The sequence below is a fragment of the Aptenodytes forsteri genome, unplaced genomic scaffold (genome assembly GCF_000699145.1).
Source record: "Aptenodytes forsteri isolate BGI_AS27 unplaced genomic scaffold, ASM69914v1 Scaffold229, whole genome shotgun sequence".
Classification (NCBI taxonomy): domain Eukaryota; kingdom Metazoa; phylum Chordata; class Aves; order Sphenisciformes; family Spheniscidae; genus Aptenodytes; species Aptenodytes forsteri.
The window spans coordinates 2,471,390-2,492,950 of record NW_008795863.1 but is presented as its reverse complement, the minus strand read 5'-3'; the positions used below and the strand labels follow the sequence as shown (position 1 = coordinate 2,492,950).

General features: G+C 38.9%; 1 protein-coding gene across 1 annotated transcript; it reads left to right on the top strand.

The window, feature by feature from the left end:
* The first annotated feature begins 3,208 nt into the window (after positions 1-3,208).
* Positions 3,209-21,122, top strand: IMPA2 (inositol monophosphatase 2). The gene is made up of 8 exons (XM_009284133.2): positions 3,209-3,325; positions 5,715-5,848; positions 10,379-10,483; positions 11,857-11,902; positions 14,230-14,338; positions 17,838-17,946; positions 18,124-18,275; positions 19,117-21,122. The coding sequence occupies exons 1-8, from the start codon at positions 3,209-3,211 to the stop codon at positions 19,230-19,232; spliced, it is 888 nt and encodes a 295-aa protein (XP_009282408.1). The 3' UTR covers positions 19,233-21,122.
* Positions 21,123-21,561: the final 439 nt, after the last annotated feature.

Genomic DNA, 21,561 nt, shown 5'->3' with positions numbered 1-21,561 from the left:
GACTTGCTCAAGCTTCCACACCTTATTTCTCAAAATATCAATTTGTGAAGACAGCCATAACCATCTCCAGCCATTTTAATCGTCCAGAAGATCACAGCTGAGCACCTTTTCCTGGAAGAAATAAACTTTCCAGAAGATTAATCCTTGCATCTTTTTAGTTGCCAGTTTCCCATCGCTACCTTGCAACTGGCAGGAAATGGCCGATTCCTTGGCAGGCCAAATTTAAACCAGTCAAGGATGTTAAGTAGGACTTTGGAACTGGGTAGGGGTTTTATTAACTTTGTTAAAGCTGTTAAAGAATGTTTTTAGTTATGAAAACCATCAGAGATCCTTGTGGAAGAAAAGGTGCAGATAGGGCTGTATCTTTTATTTAAATGTCAATCCACTTCCAGCTATTCCCGAAAGAAGCTAGAGATAAGGACACCAAATGCAGTGTAACATAGGTTTGATGGGACTGTATTTTTGTTGAAAATTGACTGGTAAAATTTAGTTTTATTTTGGTCACCAAAAATAGCCAATTCCACTGGTCAAGTTCATCTTTTTCTTCTGCCTCTCTTCTCATCCCTCAGACCTCTCCACCTTTGTCTCCATCTCCAGAAATCTGCTTGCACTCTCTGTTTCCCCAGATCTGAGTGCTGTCTCCATCCCTGCATGAAATTTTGCCACCCCAGCCTTTCTTTTAAGGCCCTCCATTTCCCAGGTCCATGGCAAGTTAGGAAGGCTATTAGAAAGTGTCGAGCCTTTCTTTTAAGGCCCTGCATTTCTCAGGTCCATGGCGGGTTAGGAAGGCTATTAGAAAGTGTCATTAGAAAGTGTCTACAAGAGTCTTGGTGCAGAGATCAACGTGAAGAAAGGCATGCAAGTCAAGATTTTGGATTTCTAGGAGAAGTTAACCAGTAATACAGCTTCTTGGTCTCCCCTTTTGGCTTACACAACTGTTTGGTTTATATTGCATCATGCTTCATAAGTAAAATATATCTTCTTTCCAACAGGTAGGCATCTATGCTCTGGAATAGTTTCTTCTAAACTTAAAAGGCCAATAAAGAAATGATTGTTTGAATATGTGTCAAAAGTGATGTTGCTGGAGTAACTTCTATTCCCAGGTTAAAATCATTGCCTCTCTTGCCCGTCCTGTTACTTAGTTCTATTGTTTTTACGAAATACCACAGGCTCTCGTTTAATATATATGGCTGTTTCATAATGGTAATGGCCATGTTTTTGTAATCTCTGTAATTGACCTGCATTAAAATTATGTCTAATTTGCTCTGTAAGGCCACGTGTAACTGCACTTTTTTGAACCTCTCTTCTGCTTTTTCTGTGAGTGAACTCTGCTTGCCATGCTCATGAGAGTATGCCCGTTGCCTTAATATGACTTTTTGCTAAAGAAAAGCAGGCACAACTAGTCTCCGCATCTTTGATGCTATTGAGAGCACTGAGTAATATTTGCACAGTTCTCTGCAATTACAGTTGGAGAAACTTCACCAAAATGAGTGGATGTGCATCCAGGTGAAAACAAGTCTAAGAAACTGAGACTGGAAGCTAGCATGTTGAAGTCCACACAACTACTTTTTTTACAGTTGGAGAAACTTCACCAAAATGAGTGGATGTGCATCCAGGTGAAAACAAGTCTAAGAAACTGAGACTGGAAGCTAGCATGTTGAAGTCCACACAAACTACTTTTTTTTTTCCCCTTTTTTTTTCCCAGAAAATAATTTTATGAGGTATAAGAGACCTAGCATAATCCCACTAAAAAAAGGCAAAATTTCCACTGATATTCTAAAAAGCCAAGATTTTTTTCCCCATATTTGCTCCCAGGGGATATTGTTAGGCTATTTTCTATGGAACAGGGACAGATTTTTTAGCAAACCAGATTGGTATTTCCTAAATTATTTGCAGGTAGTTATGCTTTTTATCTAGATGTTTGATTTTACCAGCGAGCAAATATTGCAAGCAAGTAAATCCATCTTGGAGCTCCCAGAAGTGTGTGGTGAGTGCAAGCAGTAAGGTGAGATGAAATATCTAACGCAAGCACCTCACTGTAGGTGGCTGTCCTGGCAGGTGTTGGGGGAGAAGGCATCTTAGCCCTCTGCCCTCTCCATTCTCCTTTGTATGACTTAATGTCACAAAGGCTTTAGGAAAGGAAGAGTCCAGGACCATGACTGCACTGAGCCCTTGCGGCTCCATTTCCCCTGCTCCGTGGCAAATGAAGAAGGGAGCAGGGACAACCTGGGTCTTGCTCTGTGATGTGGTCTTCGTGCATGTACTGGTGTAAATGCCTCTCGCTTTGCATAACCCCCCAAATGCTCCCAAGCAGGGCATTAGGATAAGATCTAGCCAATTCTTTATTAGAGGAGGGACAGCATGGGCTAAAACTGTTAAGTGACTCTGCTCTAAATAACCACGCTCCCAAAAATCAGCTGCTTAGAAATTGCTGTAAAATCTCTGTAATCTAGGGACAACCTATAATACAGTGGTAAAGCCTAGTAAAATACATTTACAGCCAAAATACAGCATCTTGGTTGCCAATTTAATTGTACAATAGTGATAAGGAGCAATCAGCTCTTTTTATTTCATCAATCTGTACTTCCTTTGGTCTTCCACTTACCTGCTGCCTGTTACCTAGAGGGAGACTTTTATGGAGCTCCACACCCAGCTGGGAAGACCAGGCAATTGCAGTAGGTATCTACAAACCTTATTGTAAGGCTTCTGCAAGGAGAGGAGCTGAGTGATGCTCTCGAAGTACTCTGAGGCACCAGGCTCTAACACTCTTTGTAGGCAGATGATTTTTAGGTATTACTCAACATAAGTTGAATTCTGGGCCGTTCTGAACTATTTGATAAATTTGTGAAGAATAAAAGCTGTTTCATCAACGATGCAGGGAATGTGATCTTTGTGTGGGAGTGGCTTGGATTGCATACCCGTACAAGCTGGTGCAAATGCATGAGAGTCCCTTTTGTCAGACTCTTCGTAAGAGGCAGAGAATTAGCAGGGACCCTTCCATCCCACGGCATCACGTGGTACCGCGGGTGAGCTAATACAGATGTGGTGCCCATTTGCGGCTGGTGACTTCAGCACAGCATCGTGACTTCTCTCCTGCTCTCCCCACAACACACCGGTTGCACAAGAGGTGGGGAGAAGCAGTCCGTCGCAGGGCTGAGTAATCTGTGTCACAACCCCTCGGCATGGGCCCGCATGGCTTGACAAGGAGATGGGCGAGAAGGCCCTCAGCCACCGTGTCCTATCAGTCACACCCTTGGCTGTTCCCACCTCCAAAGTGACTGGAGCCTCAGGTTGGCACATGCAGGTCACCAGAGAAACGGGCAAGGTGGGTTTTGTTTGATGGTGGGCACATCAACCAGTCTAACCACCTCCTGCTGACAGTGAGCTGCTACGGGGCAATAGTGGAAGTTACAGAAGTGATGAATTTTTAGAAAAGCTTTTGATAAGAGTTTTTCCATGTAATTTCCATGTAAGCACATTGTGAATCTGGTTACCATAAGGCCACTACAGAACCCTCTGGGAAGCCGGGGTATTTTTAATAGCTGTCAATCTGGTGAAACATATCAAGTAGAATCCTGCCAAAATCCAGTTTTGGACCTGATAAATGTTCAGTATTTTAATGAAGGGCTTGAATGACAGAATAGGGTATATACCACCCCGCATATAAAACCCACAAACAGATCAAAGTGAGAGGAATGGTGAGCACTTTGGAGGACAGGAATCAAGTTAAAAATGGTCATGAACAACCCGAAGAAGGATCAGAAATGAAAAATCTTAAATTCAGTGATGGTAGGTGCAAAGGATTGTGTTCAAAATGGAGAGATCAGGTGCCGGAGCACATGATGAAAAGCAACCGATTGCAGAGCACATCCACAGGAGAGATCTTTCACCTCCGCTCTTCTTGCAGCAAGGCTCAGGTGTGATCTCACTCCCCTACTGAGAGGTGGCACGTACTGATTTAAATGGCTGCAAAAATCTCCTCAGTCTGCTATGTATTAAAACTGAATAGGAGTCAAGAACATGGCACTGCTGAAAAGAAATTCAGCTCTTCTCTATTGAAAGGAGTGTTTAAGGCAAGAAATGAGAAGTAGTATTCCTCATCTATTTGACTACGTGAAGTTCTGAGCCCAATTCTAAGCGTTTACTTATACATAGGCAATATAAAAGTAAAGAAGAACAAGTTAAATAAAAGGTGTCGGCATAGCAGTTTTTTGGAATACACAACTGAGATGGTTGGAGTGGTTTGGATTTTGCTTTGGACCGAGGAGGAGCCCAAGGGCCTTCCTAGAGCTGCGTTTTTATGCTTCTATGGTAAAACCATCAAGAAAACCATGCAGGGCATTGAGGGGAGTAAAAAGATTAAGTGTGGTTAATATTTTGATATACAGTAATGAACTTTAGCAAGATCTCAAACCAAAAAGTATTAAGCTGCCCTCATGAGCTCAGTAAACAGGGATAACTAATGTTTTACAGCTCACGAAACAGAAATGTTAGTCCAGATACCTTCCGTACTAAGGCAACAGTCAGCAAGATCCATTACTTGTCAGAACAATCAGCACAGCCTTCAAACATAGTATTTCATACTACGAAAACCAGGAGCTGAGACTGAAATTTGGGAGTTGCTGGTTCCCTTTCCCATGCATAATACAGCAGAACTGTTTTCTTTGGTCATCAAACGCTTCTCTTTAGATGGTTTTAAAATATTTTGATCAATGGAAATTTAGTTAAACAATTGAAATATATAAGTTTTAGAAGTGACTTGGAATATTGGTCTTGCTGGTGCTGGTTTTAGTTAATATAATTCTACACAAATAAGTGGTGCTTAATTTTTGCTTTGTTTTGGTTGTCCTCATTTCAAATAGTTTATCATTTTCACTGGTTAAAAAATAAGTCAGCTCCTTTTGCAAGTTGAGCATTATCATCCTGCCTCCTTATTTTTCTTTTTAATGAAGGAGTGGAAAAAAACAGAAAGAAAATGGGAAAATTGGGAAAAAGCTTTTATTAACTGTTTTTCCATATGTGCATTTGCACTTGATGTGGTTTAGTTCTGAGTTTATAACAGTGAAACCCTTGAAAAGGAGATAAAGACTTTTCCAGAAGATAATCCAGGGTTAGATCACGGGTTCCATATCTGGGGAAGAGTCTAAATTTTTGTTTTTTGTTAAATATATAGCAATTCTTTGGGAACTAGTGGGTGGTCAGCACTCGAAGTTCCAAAAACCCATATACACAGGAAAAAATAAACTTTGTGTGTCTTTGTTGGCAAAAAAAAGAAACCAATGGGGTTTGCCTTATTGCATGTTTTTTAAAGTAAGAGAGCAATGGGGTATTGGCCCTGTAAATTAAAAAAAAAAGAAAAAGGGGTTTCCATGAAAAATTCCTGAGCCTCAAGGCTCTTTCCTATGTGTATTTTTTGTCATTCCCTAAATCATGATGACTGCCATCATCCTTTTATTCCATTAGTTGCATCCTATTCATCAATCCTTTTCTGAACTGTCAAGAGAGGTTCTTGCGGAGTGATTCAAAATGCCGAGTTCCCAAAGACTACTCGTTATCTCAGAAGGACTTTTAGTCAGAAAGAATTAGAACAGGCTCTGGTAGAATTAGGCCTACAGTTGTTTTTCAGGATTAGCTATAATTTTTCAGTAAATGTATTATTTGAGTGTGCACAGGATGAATGGCCAACAAATCTGATTTGTAAACTTCTGTTTCAGATTATTAGGAAAGCTCTAACAGAGGAAAAACAAGTGTCCACAAAGACATCTGCAGCAGATCTAGTGACAGAAACTGATCATTTTGTGGAAAATTTAATTATTTCTGTCCTGAAAGAGAAGTTTCCCTCCCACAGGTGAGTGCCTATAGAAAGAAACTATCAATGACCTTTTTTCCTTTAAGAGCTGTATATCTGACTGGCATTTAAAGGTAATTTTAAAAGTCTGTATATCTCTCTTACATATTAACCTATTGCTGTTGGACACTTTCATAGGACTCCTTTCTAAAAAAGTACCACTTCCCTATACTTAGTATATTTTCTAATAGTTCTGTTTCTTAATGTATGTATTTAATAGCAATGTTTCCCCTGTAGGGACATCATGTATGAAGTTTTCATATGAATGTCCCTGATTTTCAGAATACTGATCTGTTCTCTATTGTATAAGAATTATGCTAAGGATATCTATTAAAATGTAGCTGAAATTAATGATAGCAAAGATCCCATCCTGCAGACCTTTCCTTCACTTTCTTTTGCCGTCACACATAAGCGTTTGCCAGATCAGGACAAATATCGTATTTAATCACATTTACCTTGTGTTGTGTAGAATCCTAAAATCAGTGAGACGCAGGGTTGTTTATCATCACTTGATGCGTATACATAAACAGGATATAAATTACTATAGGGGGTGTCAACCCAAGGTTTTAAAAATAGATCAGATTGTTGACTCCCCTTGAATTATTATGGTCAATTTGAAAATAACAACTCCTAGCACATGCACAGATTAGAGAGAGGTTTTGTATTCGTTGGCCGGGTTTGGTTTGATGCAGATACTCTGCAATCAATTTCCACATTTGACTTCAATCCACAAGGATAAAAGTCATCTGCCTGCAGAGCCAGTGCAGAGCCTGTGTATCCCTTAAATACTGTATGACTTCCTTCTAATTGTGTGCATCTCTGATGGAGATGAGCCTTGCACCCTAGCGCTGTGCAGAAATCAACAAAGATGAAAAACTGGAGGGCTCAGCTACTAATCTGATTGTCGGCGATGCTGCTGGAAAAAAAACCACCGTAAGAAGGAGTAGAAAGAACATTTTATGCTAAATATGGCTTTCTAAATACGTGTTGTATGTGATCACATATTGAAGAGTACTGTACAGCATAACGTGTGGTTCTTGGCCACAATTCTTAAGAGAGTGCCAGGTTTTACAAGCCTATTATTTGTGTAATATTCCTTCTACTACTGCTGTCTCTGCTTTTTTCTCATCTCCACTCTTCTGTTGTTTTTTTTTTCCTTGAACAGTCTGGCAGAGAACATAAAACATACACATTTCACATAAAATGAGAATCATCAGAAGTAACTTGAGTTACTCAGAATGGGAACAAAAGTTGTAAGGTCAACATAGACCTAGGAACTGAAAAATCTCTGACTTTATTAACTCTGTACAGTTAACTTCTGACTTCATAAGCAAATGAAGGACTTGCCGTTTCTTCAAGACAGTTATTTTTTGCTAATATTGGTTGTTAGTTTTGGTTGGAGTTTGTTCAGACAGTGAATGCGTTTAGATTAAACAACAGATTAAAACTAGATTTAACTAGACTGGATTAAAACACTTGCAATGAGGAGTCCACAGTAGCAATCAATGTTTAAATTAAAATGCAATGAAAACATTAAAAGATCATTTAAATTATGTTCAGTCTTTCCCCTAACCTGGCTGTTGAAAGCATCACTGAAGATTTCTGTTATTTCTTTTTCTCTTAACTCATCTTGATTCTTATGTTCTCTGAATCAAAAAATGTACCTTAGGAGTTAGAAAAATTAAAAGCGATCTCATTAGAATCTGTGCCATTTGCACTGTGGCAGTGATGAGTCTTGAGATATTGGAAATGTACTCAGATGTAAAGAGAAATATTAGGAAAACCTGTTAAAAAGGTAATTCTGTCCCATGTTTCTTTCTTCTTCTCTGTGCTTGGCTAAGTGATATCTATCATCCTCATTCATGCTTCACCCAAGTTTTCACCTTTGCCCACTCTTTGCTACTCTGACATGCTCCAAGTGAGTCTTTTCAAAAGCATATTTTTTCTCGTAGATCTTTGAGCTGTGGGTAGGCACAGCCAGAATATCAGGGGCTACTGGTTGAAAAAGGCTATTGTACCATTTGCCTGTGTTATTGTTGCGCAAGTTGTCATCTTTGCTGTTAATCGTGCAGACATTAAAATCGGGACACAGCCATTATGGAGGGTGACATCCAACTCTAGCTGCCCGGCTTTCTGCCCTCAGACCCCCGTAAAGGGGATAGGTGAGGGATAACCCTGGTTTGAACCTCCTGCACTCAACTGGGTATCACTCCTTCTGCGGTTTATGCTGTGCTAGTTTCTCTGCTGTTCCAGCAATGAATTTTGGAGTGGCACTGTGGTATGAACAGATGTCCGCTAAGGCTAGGCTAAAATTACTGGGCTCATTTTCAGTGGGAGAAAACTTTAATCCAGATTTGAAGAGAGGTCAACAGAGCTGGCAGGCTGGCATATTAAATTAACTACTGTAATAACATGGCTACCCCTCCCACTTCTCAAGCTGTTCCTAAAATTTGGTCTCCAGTACTTCAGGCTGAATGTTTTGCTTAGTTCGCATGTTTTTACAGGACAGAGAGCCATAGAGCAACATACCTGATGTTGGCCTTGAGGGTCTTTCACAGTACCCAGTGCTGTATAACAGCAAGGGGCTTATCTTAACCTATTAGCCCAAATTTCATAAAATGTGCACCTAATTTGTCCTACATTCGTTTTGGAAAAATTATTCTTGGACATCAAGACTTTATCAATGGCACTGCTGTGCCCCAGCTTCACGTTAGCATTTCTGTATGTGAGGACTGCAGCGTCACACCCTGCTGTAAGGAAAAGGCAAGGGAAAGACTTAGGATACTTGAGGGCAAAACACCTTACACAGAAATACTCTTGTCTTTAAAGAAGTTCCCATTTTACCTTTCTTTGACTGGCAAGACAACAGCTACGGTTCAGGCTCTGGCTGAGGGAGCTGGCAGAGGGTTGAAGCAGAGGCATAATTTATGGGGAAAATGGACAATCTGAGATGGGATGTAAGGCGCTCCATCTGCACGAAGATGAGCTTCCTCTGCTGCCAGCAGCGCAGCTGAAGCGTATGGTTGGGTTTAGGTGCTAATTACAAGATTTGTAAAAGCAAAAGTCAAATGATACAGCACCAACAAGACAAAATAATGGAATATTTAGAGCAAGGAGTCTGCAAAGTGTTATGTTTGACTGAGAATTCCAAACACTTGTTAAAGTCTTTCTCGTTTCTCGGTGGCACACTAACACTTCGTCCTTCAGCTGTTATCTTTAATGGAGATGAAAATAGTAACAAACACTTCCTACTTCCCTCTTCATACCAACTGGGAGCCCATAATGCCATCAAAATAGTCCCTTTCTACTGAGGGAAAGGCCAAAGTAGCATTTGGAAAATTCAAGAAGTCTCCTCCTGTGATGTCTGCAGAACATTTTAAGCTCGTGGTTGCAAGCGTTATGTGGCATCATGTGGTGCGTGTTGAGGGCACAAAAGAAAATAGCTGCTACTCTAGTCCTAGGGAAGCAACTGTTTCTGCAAAATACATTTTCTCTTTATTTTATCCAATTTTTTTCTCTTTGTGTCTTCGAGAGAAGCTTTTTCATCTTCAAGCGTTTGCAGGAACTCTGAATACCACTACCAGTTGTTCAAATGTGAAACCAAAAGCAAGATTCAGTACTAGCAGTCTGATTCTACACCTTCTGTACATACAGGACTTTATTCAAATCTGAGAGTAGCACCTGCATAGAAACAGACCCTGAGCAGTTTATGGGAGAGCAGGGATAATTAAGGTCAGCAGGAAATGTGCCAGAACTGGATGTTCGTTTCCCAGGGAAAAGGGAGGGAAAAAAAAGCATATCTACTGAAAGAAATTGGGACAGAACAACAGAACAGAAGATGAGCTCAGATTTCAATGTGTGCCTTGTGCATCCAAACAACAAACAAAAAAAATTAATTTGTTGATTTTCTCTGGGTCATGGGAAAAAGAAAGTTCAGCTTTGTAAACCTTTTAATTTCCTGAGTCAGACTACTGTAAAAAATTCAAGCAGGAGTGAGATTATGGATTTTCTAAGAGTGCATTATTTCCTGCTGACTGAATTTGATTGCAAAAAAGAAGCAGCTACAGTTTGCAGTTTGTATTACTTACTGCAAGAGACAGACCTAATCCATAAAATTACATTCTGCATTAAAAAAACTCCTTCTAGAGTTCCAGGGATGCCGGTTCAGACCCATTTCTGCGTTCATTTTCTTAATGGTATTTTGGAAAAGTGAACATAAATGGAGTTCTTTTTTACCATGTAAAATAGTATGCTATAAATTTGAGAAGTCTTCTTCAAAGTTTCTATGAAAGTTCCCTATTCCCAAATGAAAAAAGCAATATGTGTGTTTATACACACATATATTATATACATACACAAAAATTATATATACACACATAATAACATTATATATATACACACATACACAAAAATTTTATATATATATAAATTAAGTATCTCTTCAAAAACAGAAGGATGGAGTTTGACTTTCCAAGTCACATATCTAAGCCAATTTTCTGGGACACTTGTTTCACTCCACACCAAATGCAGGTTTATTGCAGAAGAATCCACTGCTGCTGGTTCAAAATGTGTCCTCACCGACAGTCCGACCTGGATTATTGACCCTGTTGATGGAACATGCAACTTTGTGCACAGGTAAGTGGACAGTGAACTGGGAAATACATAAAAAAGCAAAACGTAGCTTCTCACAAATCCTCCCTTCCGCTTAAAGGTGTTTTACTGTGGTAGATTTGTTCCTTTGACTCATAAGTAGGAGTCATCCCTTTATCTTTTTGTACCTCCCGTAGTGTATCTGAGGGAGTGTGTGTTTGTGCTGGAGAGAGCTCTATACTGTTATCTAAAGGTAAGCTAAAGTTTCTGCTGATTGCTTAATGACCCAAAGCTCTTGACTCACAGCTTGTTTGCATATAACCGCACATTAACGTGCAGAGACTTGAGCTGAACTGGAGGAACAAGGCTGTGCTATGATGACACTTGGCCTAACACCTTATGTGGTTGTTACACATTCCTTTGAGTAGTGGTGTTTTCTCCCTTTCAAATACAAATGCTTCATTTTTCCTGGGAAGTACAAGCATTGCATATACGTAGAGTAGAACTGAAAACGAAGTTGTACATAGATATTGGTTTTAAATTTCTGTAATACCTCTCTGCAAAAAGAAATCTAGGTGTTGTTACTGCAAAAATGCAAAAGTTTAATTCTTCATTTAAGTGCTAGGAGTTGTAAACTCATGACCATTCATAATACTTCTACTTAAAATCTTTGACTATGTTCTGCCTTATAGTTAGTGACTTAACATAACTGCAGTTATCATTAAAAAAAAAAAGCATTTCCTTGACTTTTGGTGCAATTACATAGAATTCAGGGCGAGGTGGGGGGGTGTCATGTGCTGGTGTTTCATGCAATTAAGTGAAATTTTCTCTTTCTAGTAATATTTTCTGGACCTTTACTTTACAGCCCTTTTTAAAACATGTTTTTAAGAAATTAATTTATTTCGTCGTTTAAAATGCAATAATTATACTTTAGTCAAAAGGACCAAATTAAATACATGATCATCACTGACAAAAGAGAGGGTAGAGGAACTGGTTTCTCCTGCTGTTGACGTCAGCAGCAAGGTATCTCCATACTACTTAATTGCTGTCTCAGATGCTTGAACTTGAACAAAATGTGCTCTTAAAGTGATGACTTGTTATAACAACATTAATGATTTTTACTGGATAATTCAATTACCCTAAAGCAAAAAGATCACTAAAATATACAACACATTTAGTATAAAAATCCTAATATCTTCATGTGTTTATTTCTTGCCTTCTCCAATACTAAATTACATTTTTAAAGGAACTGACAAAGTTAAAGAGGCTGACAAAGAAGAAATAGTACAATGTCAAGAGCATTTTGAAACAAGTAAAATCACAGAGCTCCATGTGGTGTTTTGTTGCCTAAGGGAGTTGCATAAGGAGTAAGTTGAGAGGTTTTTCATCAATAATACTTCATTTCTTATTTTTCACAGATTTCCAACAGTGGCAGTGAGCATTGGGTTTGCTGTTAACAAAGAGGTATGAAGTATGTTCTTTAAGATGGGTACCTGAGAGCTGGTTAGAAGCCTCAAAACCGTGTGGGAACTTTAAATAAAATAAAATGTGAAAAAAAATGAGCCACTACTAAAGTTTTTCCATGCTTTTTAAATGTATTTGATCATACTCTAGAAGTCTAAAATCGTAGTCCTGCAAAACTTGCTTACGCAAACTGGCAATTACAAGACAATTTTTACAAATTATTATAAATATTATAGGATTTATGTGGGGGAAAACAGGGACTACTGGTGCGAGCAAGGTTTTGTAAGACAAAACCATAATGAGTTAAATATAGTGCTGCCTATTCATAATTTAAACATATCTCCCAGTGTTCTTATGTTATTATTATTCCTTCTTTCCTGCTAGCAGTATCTGTGAAAGCTAACTGCTGCTATGAGGCAATTCAGAACTGATTTCTATGAAGAGTGCAAAATTATGGGCCTAGTTTATTTAATCTGCCTTTGTGGTTTTCTTAACGTAGTAAAATAACTATATTTCCCACATGAGAGCTTGATTACAGGGGGGAAAAAAGTACCTAGCCTTCATGTGCCGTTTTGAGTTTCCCAGCTATACTCGTTCATGCTAGTGCCTTTTCTCCAAACGTTGCCGGTTTACAGTTTGATATATACAGAAGAAACAGCTATTCAAATTGCCAAGGAATGTGCCTCTTTCAGCCTAATTCCACGCTCTTAAATATATGTATAGCTGTAAGTGAAGCCAGCAAGAAATCTGTGCAATAACAACATAGTTTTCAGATGTGCTAGTGGCTCTTACTGATTTAAACAGAATAATGTTGTGTACTTCTCTAGTTAGACTTTTCAAACATGGAAATTGCAGAGAAACACTTCCATGCTTTTCTGAAGTTTATTCATTCCCAAAGGTCCTTTTGAATACTACATAGTATTACCAGACAGCTTTCTCTAATATTTATGTTTTCTAGAACACCATCGTGATTTTGATGCTGCATATTTTGGGTTATGTAAACTAAACAAAGCTGAAACAAAAATAAAGAATGATGTTAAATCTCCCTCAATAAACAAATGGGAAAAGCAGAAAAAAAGTAGTAAGCTGAAAAGGAGCCAAAGTACACACAGGGGAACTGGCCTGAATGTAAGCCTTGAACAGTACTGAAGAAATTCCTGCAGAAGTCTTCAGGGAAGGAGTCTATTAATAGTGTGTTCCTCAAAAAAAACCTCAGTTTAGATGGGACCTCGGGGTAGGGGGCAAGGACTGTCTATTCCCTTTGAATTGTCTCTGATGAACACCGATTATTATTCACATTGAATGGAGGAGGGCAGCAGGAAAGGATTTGGAGTCTAGAACATCTGAGATGTTTTCTTGACCTTGTTACCAACTTGTGTGACCTTGGGCAAGTCACTTAATTTTTGTGTATCTGTCCACCCCTAAATAAAATACTGCTAATAGTACTTATCTAAGGTGATTTTAGGAGCTGATCATTCAAGTTTGTAAAGTGCTTTAAAATCTTTTGGTGAAACCTATTAAAGTAATGGAAATATTAAATACCTTGGGTTTAAATCAAGAGTCAAATTCTGACCCTGTTCTCATTGGTAAACAGATACCCCCACAAAAATTTCTGTGTTGCTCATTCTCAAGCTTTCATTGAGGGTCACAATATTTGATATTTCTCTTCAAACTCCTTCTCTTGGAGTCATGTGACTTCATGAGATTCCCACTTTTATGTGTAAACAAAAGGATTTTGCAGAGAAACGTTTGAACAAGTGACTGGAGCGTACTACTTTGGTTGAAAAGGCGGGCAAATTAAATGCATCATGAAAGGTGAAATGCATATAAAAGCATCCACTGTTACTAAACAGCGTGCCATGACTTCTGAGTTTGGATGCCTGACTGATCATATCTATGTATTTGGGGCTGCAAATCTTCAGGGTCCAGCCGAAGTCAGTGGGATTACTTCTAGGTGTAACTGCTCACCCATGAAAGTAAAGCATTCAGAATCTGGCCTTAGAGGACTTGCATACTTTCAATAAAAACATACAATTGAATTTGAAATCAACTTAGCATTTAATCCATTCTAATGTGAACACAAACAAGCTGCAAGTAAGAGTTCACGAACAGATTGCATTAACTTCTCTTTATAAACTGAATTTTATATGACCTATATGTCAATATCACAGTAATAGTAAAATTATTCCAGTTTATTAGCATCAATATAATCTTTGATTACATGTACCAATTAAAATATTGCTGATCTTTCTTCCATTAGTAGTTGTTTATATTTATGATGAGTAATTTGAGTTGCATTCATTTCTTTCCTTTTCAAAATTTTAAAGCTTGAATTTGGTGTAATTTACCACTGCACTGAAGAACGATTATACACTGGTAGAAGAGGTCAAGGGGCATTTTGTAATGACAAAAGGCTTCAGGTATCAAAAGAGACAGGTTGGTCTAGATTTTGTTAGAACTCTAAAAGGAATATGTTAATTTTGTTTCAGAGTTGTTGCAAATCATCATTAGGATAATGAACATCATTATCCTGATGGAAAGTATTTCACCTGCATGATAATTTTGTTGTTATGTGTTTGTTTTTTTCTGAAAAATCACAACTTTCCTCATTTTCTTTTTAAAATATACATCTGAATATGAACTATTTAAATAATCCTAAATTATTTTGCTTCATAACATTGTTTAAAATAAAGAAGAATGAGTAGATTCACCAGTTTCATTCCAGCTGTACACTGGCATAACTTTTTATGAGCAAGATGCAATGGGAATGGTGAATCAAATTCAGAGTACTATGGCAGCCGTTATTCACTTATTTTCCAATAAATTTGTACGTCATAAAGTGTATTATGTCTGTAGGCATAAATGCTAACTGTAAAGTAAACTAAAGGCTGCATGCTTCATTAGGAGTTCTTTAACAGCCTGCTTTTGTGTGTGAGGTATGTTTCAACATACAAATAGCTAGCAACACTTAGTCAACACTTTAATGGAATTCTTTTATTGGTGAACCAAGTCATAGATCTATCTGTTTACCTAATGATAATAGATAATAATCAGATGTGTGTAGAGAAGTCTTCTTTTAATCAATCAAAATGCAGAGGAGAACATAACACTCAGTTGTAGACAGAAGCAGACATGTGCCAAAAATGTACGTCATTGTACACAGGAGATGGTAAAAATTTCACCCCAAAAAGAAATTTAGTGAACTTGAAACACAATAAATTCAAGCAATTTAATATACGGATTCGTTGTAGCGCCCCAAGCAGACCCTGCATCAAAACTTCCCTGAAATTTGGGAAGTTTGGCTATTCACCTAAATTGATTGGAGAGATGGGGCAAATTGTAAAGTCAGTGACCCCTAAGATTTTAATCCTTGATTATACATCACATTTTTGTCAGTGCTCGAATATCTCATATTCCACAAAAGCCCATGCTGGCAGAGACTATTAGGAAAAACTAGGGGTGCTCCCAGTTGGGCTGGCTGAGCCACTCTTGAAATGGCCTCGCTCGCTTTTTCAGTCAGAGAGTTCTGGTCTCCAGTTGAGCAAGGAGCAATTTTGGCACATGCCACTTTTGTCCTTCTTTCTCTGGACATCCAGTCTACGTGGGTGTCTAGAACATAGCAAGGGAAGTGGACCTTCTGCCTTTCCAAATGCTTTGGAATTTTCCTTTGTTTTGAGAGACATCATTTGGTGGTGGGCAATTTCACCAGTGAAGATGGATCTTCTTTAGCCTCACTTCTATTGATGTTCTAAGCGTATAAAATCACAGTTGCTCTTCTCCTGTAAGGACTGTGGCTTCAGTGAAATAAACCAACCCTGGAACAGAGAGTGTGTTTCCTATCACTGGAACTCAAGTAGCCTTCACCAATGCATGATGTGTTGGAGATCCAGGCTGTCATGTTACTTCATGCCTTTTGTTTTCAGGAAATGTGACTGTTGTGTAACATCGATCTACTCTATACATTCATTGTTCAGATTTAATCATTTGAAATCACAGTCCAGGCAAACACTGTTCTTTGTCAATGCCAAATTTTGTAGAGGTCTGGTGTGGGAGTCCAAGCAGTCAGGATACATTTAAATGAAGGATCCATCTTCCCTTTGTTCTTGAGTGATACTTTCTTCTCATGTTTAGATTCAGGTCAGGCCTTACGTGTGCTAATACTGTAAGTGTATTTTCTTTTTTTAATCTTCTGTGTCAACAGAATTGGTCTTTTCCTCATAAATCTATCGATATCACTGTTAAATCTCTTCTACCAAGCCTCATTTTTCTGGCCTCTATCAGAGTGAGTAGTCGTCAGTAAATTTTCTCTTGTACCTTGAATTCCTGAAACCGCATCGAGTCTTGTGATCAGCCAGCTCCTTTTCCGAAGCAGAGACCTCCCTCTTCCTTGCCTTAGTCTCTTCATCCAGTTTCTACCTGTAGCCTTGATGAAAATTGAAGAGATCCATTTATGCATTAGAAATATATTTAATAACACAAAAGAACAACTGTCTTAGTCATGACCTAGCTATGATTGGCGTGGTGTGAATGCTTGGTGCGTTTCAGCAATGAGGCGTGCATTAAATGTTCTGTAATTATAAATTGGGTCTGTTATGCAAAAAGATCTAAGGCAGATTGCTTTCACCATCCAGAGTTTTCAGTGGTGGCTAAACAGCGAATACCCTGCAGCGTGCCTGGATTGGTGTTTCTGTATTTTAATGCAGTAATTTAAAAAGTGGTTGTTAAATCTATGTTCCTACAGTTAAGCTTTGTGATAGCCTGTAACTTTTAATCTAATTACCTACCTGTTACTCACCAACCATTTACAGCACTGCTTGAATCCATAATGTTCCTCTGCAATACTAAATTCATTGGTAGCCTGTTTAATTAAATGATGTCTCACTCCAGCCTAATTCGCTTTTGAAAACTTCCTTGCTACTTCTGCTACGGATTTTCAACTTATGCAATTAGCTGTAATAACCAGGTAGACATTCCCTCTCTGAATGAATGCCTAGCCTTTAACCCAGGGTAGAAGGTGACACCTGACACTTGGGCACAGCCTAGTTAGTAAGTAATCAACCGCTAAACCTTTGAGTTTTGTCATATCTTTAACGCCTCCGAGTTCAGCTGGCGCAGCAGAAGCTTGGCATTTGATCAACCATCTCCACCTACATTGGCATACGCTTGTTACATACTAGCAATGTTCAGATCTCACATGGGGACTACTTCAACCCCTTGCAAGTCACTGTGAGTCTCTCCTTTGACTGTACACAAGGCTGATATCCTCATCTGCTGTAGGTCAGAATTGCCCTTGCTGAACACAATACAAATACAACATTCATATGTTATTAATTAAGATACTGCTTTAGTTTGTGATAAGAAAGGGGTTTTTTCAGTCATAAGGTGTCTTCCATCTTTGAAATGTCAGAATGAAAGGGAGCTACTACTGGGTGACTGGTGATTTAGGTAGAAACTTTTCTTTCCTCTTACTGTATTCCCAAATGTTTATCATTTGTTAACAAATTACATTGAAGTTCCCTATTCAAGAACCACCCTGTTTTCAAATATGATTAGATTAGCAGCATTAATAGTTACTAGGTCACTGGATTATTTTTAGTTGACTGCTAATGTTAGTGAATTTGCCAAAAGCTGACCGGTCAATGAAATAAAACAATGTATGGAAAGAGAAGGAATGTAAGAATGCATTCTTGTTTTTAATCTTCCTGTTCTTTTTTTTTAAAAGTGTGTTTAGATCAGACCATTTGATATGAGAAATCTAGTCTTGCTTGAATTTATATGCAAAGTTGTCACTTATCCTATGAAAGAGTTTGGGGTAAAAAAAGGGACATGAAAATTGTTTTTCTGTGAAAAGTCCGTTAGTGTTTAATTTAAAAACAAATTTCCAGAATCTACCTGGAAGCTGTTGAATTAACGGAAACAACTACCTACATTGCAGATATATCGAAGGCCTTAATTTTAACAGAAATTGGTCCAAAACGTGACCCTGCAACTTTGAAATTGTTCCTTGGTAACATTGAAAGATTGCTCAAGGCCCAAGCACACGGGTAAGATATTTTACAATATATGTCTCACATTTGTGACCAAAAGTCATTAAAAAAAAACAAACAAACAAAAAAAAAAAAACCCCAAGTACGTTGCACGTTTTGTGATCTCGACACGTAGGTTGCAATCAAAGGCATTTTCTGCTTTACGTTACTGTGTCCCCTTCTCGTGGGGTTTAGGGTCCGTGTCATTGGGAGCTCGACCCTGGCTCTGTGCCATCTGGCATCCGGCGCTGCAGATGCCTATTACCAGTTTGGGTTACACTGCTGGGACTTGGCAGCGGCGACTGTCATTATCAGAGAGGCGGGTGGCACTGTGATAGACACTTCAGGTGAGTAAAATACCCTTGTTTTCATCGACTTTTGGGGGGCTGAGTGGCTATGTTGGGGCAAGTTGTGTTACCTCAGTACAGGCCTTCTCCTGTGGCTCTCTCTCTTTTCTAGCAATATTCTGTAGAAACGTCTGTACGCTCCACTAGGCTCTGGCTGGTTATTTGTAACACACTGATGTAATTCCAGCCTGGGGTTTCACCACATCAAAGGTCTTCTGAGTCAAACTGTGTTTCCATGACTTTGAGTAATTCCTTTAAAGCATCAGATTTACAGTAAAGAACTAGCCCAGGAGATTGGTAGATGCACTCAGACTCCAAACTCCCGAGAAAGGAGGACTCTGGGGTACGTGTCTGAACACACATGCCTAGGAACAACTCAGAGGGAGTAAAGGACAGCACAGTCTCCGGATTATTATTTTACTCATTTAGATGGTACGCATCTCGGAGTAATGATTTACTGGTGACCAATATTGGGTACTGTGGAAAGATATGGTGGATTAAGAAGAAGGGTATGCCAACTGAGCTAATTTCTGTTCTATCCCTTCCTGTTGCTGAAAGAAGGGAATATTGCATTTATTGTTGGATACTGAACAAATCTAGACATTCACTGCTTCTGTTGCATACTTCGGCACTGTATCTAGAATTTTCTGAAATCATTTTTTGCCGGAAATTTCCAGGTAGGAGTTGCTGAATTAGGTTGTCATTCCCACCCCAAAACGAGCTACGTATGAAGTTGTTTCAGTGTTTCTGACCCTATCTAATTACAGCATGGTTTATATTTAAGAACACATTGCCTTTTTACATCACGTAAGACAGTTCTCATTAATCCTCTTGTCCTCAGGGGGACCTCTGGATCTTATGTCCTGCCGAGTGATTGCTGCGGGCACCAGAGAGCTGGCTATGTTCATAGCTCAGGAAATACAAACTATTCACTACAGACGGGATGATGAAAATTAAATACTTACAATATGGAGTCTGCCCTCCTGAACTACGTAACTTTTGCAAGATGGGTGGCTTAAAGGGTACGTGATTTCAGCAGGATGCTTTCTGTGGAGATCTTCTGTGTCAAATATTTTTTATAAATTTATTACAATGTGGGAAGGCATAGGGAGATTTTTAAACCTCTAAGAATCATGTTTCCTTTTTAATATGTATCTCTTTTCAGCAGTATCTTTTTTATAAGATAGCATATTTTACTTGTAGTAAATTAGTCTCAAAATTAAGTTGTAATTTCATATCTGTGGGGCTGATATTTAGTCTTTTGTAACATGCAGCTAAAAAAGGAACTTTATTTTTACAGATGCAGATCTCAGGTAAATGAGCTTTAGGACTGTAGTAAGGACGAGTAGTTAAGATGTGTGCCTATAATACCCTTGTTCTATGAAACTTAAGAATGCAATAAAAAGGACATTATTGTTTCCTAACTACGTCATAGCTATATATCCATATATATGTATATGTACATACATGTATGTCTGTGTGTATGTGTGTATATATACACCTATACATGTATATGCATGTATACACACACATACCCGTGTGTGTGTGTGTATATATATGGGTGTCCTGGATGTTTACAGCAATTTAGAGAATGCATAGAAGGAAGCTAATATTGGAAGTTATTTTCAGGTGAAGAGTATAGGTTACTTATGTGATTTCGGTGGGGGCTATCCAAATGGCAAGTAACAGAGCTGATCATGGAAAACGTTTAATGGTTTTACAGACTGTCCAGCTAGGTCTTGTTTCCCTTCATCCCTCTGCATGGGGATAAACCATACTGTCCTACAGGCCTCTGTAAGATATTCAAACCTGCAAACACTTACTACCATAGAGTAATTATAGTTAAAACCAGGAATATTGAACTCCGCTGAGTTATTCACAGTATTAACTATGACACACAGTAGGAGGCCAGCGGAATAGAGCACAGTGTCAAGGAGCTGTTGATTTTAGAGAAACTTTGAGCAGAACAGCAGGATTTGGCCCCTTACAGGCAAGTTATTAAAAAATATGCGCATAAGATATGCTTGCAAAAAGTTGTAAATCACATGCCCTTCTTGCACAAAGTTGTAATCGCACTTTTTGATCAGAGAAACCTGTAAAATCAGTTACATACATTTCCTAAATACACAGTTGTTCTCTATCCTTGTATCTAGCATTGGTTTTAATTCCACCAAGGTGATCATTTCTATTTAGATTATTTTTTAAATCATGAGCACAGGGAAAATACAAGTGTGTCCAGAAAAGTAGTTGAGATGAAATCACTTCTATTTTTTTCTTTAAAAATTGAATTAAAAGGTATCTCGTTTTTGCAAGAGTGTAAATTAAATAAAGGAATGAGCCAAAAAAGTAAGTTGGTTAAAAAATTTTAACTTTCTTGATACACTGCATGTGTAGACTTTGTAAACGTGTTCAGATACCTGCTTAGAACATAAAAAACAAACAGTATTTCAGTATTTTTTAAAAATAACCTTACATGTGTTTCTTGCAATGAAAAATGTTTTTCACTGAATATAACATAAAGTTCTGTGTGATTTCTTGATGCTTTTTTTCACAAGAAATAGAAGTATTGACTGTGTGAAGAATGTCTAAATCCAACTAAGCGTTTAAGAACTGATAGTTCTTACCAGAAAACCAACACTGTCTGTCACAGTGATCAACGTTTTGTCACTGCTCCCTTTTACCGCCCCCCATCTCTTTGCCCCCCCCCCGTTCAGAAATGGAGATTGTAAGCCTTCTGGGGCAGGGACTATAGTACTTTGGCTCTGGGTTTGCACAGTGCTAATAGGATGCGATTCTGGTCCACGACTAGGCACTGAGGTGCTGTAATAATACAAATAATAAATACTAATAGGCTCACTTGTCTCTTATTCACCCTCCTCCCACTTTCTCAGCACTGCAGAGATCCAAGTGACAGATGCGGAGCTTGGTGGCACCGCTCTGATCCCAGGGCACTTAGCTTCGGCAGCCGTGGGAGCAGCCGGGGCTTTACTCGGACTTCTGCCGTGGCCGTAAGCCCGGTAAGGAAGCTTATGCTGGCAGTGGATCAAGTGTGGTGGAAGCTCAGCCCCACTTCATCTGCTCCCCCTCCTCACCCCGTCCCCCTCATCACTCTGGGAGAGGAGTATGGCTCCAGCAAGGTTTCCCAGCAGCTCAGCCTGCTCGTACAAAGAAAGTCTCTGACCCACTTAGGGCGGGTGTGCGCTGGCGTCCCAGAGCTCGTCAAAGCAGGGAAATCTATGCATCGACTTCAGTGGCACGCACCAGCGATTTGCGAAGCCAGGAGCCA

Coding starts and splice junctions, on each gene's coding strand:
- IMPA2 (XM_009284133.2), top strand. CDS start 3,209: ATGGGCGAGAAGGCCCTCAGCCACCGTGTCCTATCAGTCACACCCTTG. Junction 5,849..10,378: donor GAGAAGTTTCCCTCCCACAG/GTGAGTGCCTAT, acceptor CACCAAATGCAG/GTTTATTGCAGAAGAATCCA. Junction 11,903..14,229: donor GGTTTGCTGTTAACAAAGAG/GTATGAAGTATG, acceptor AAAATTTTAAAG/CTTGAATTTGGTGTAATTTA.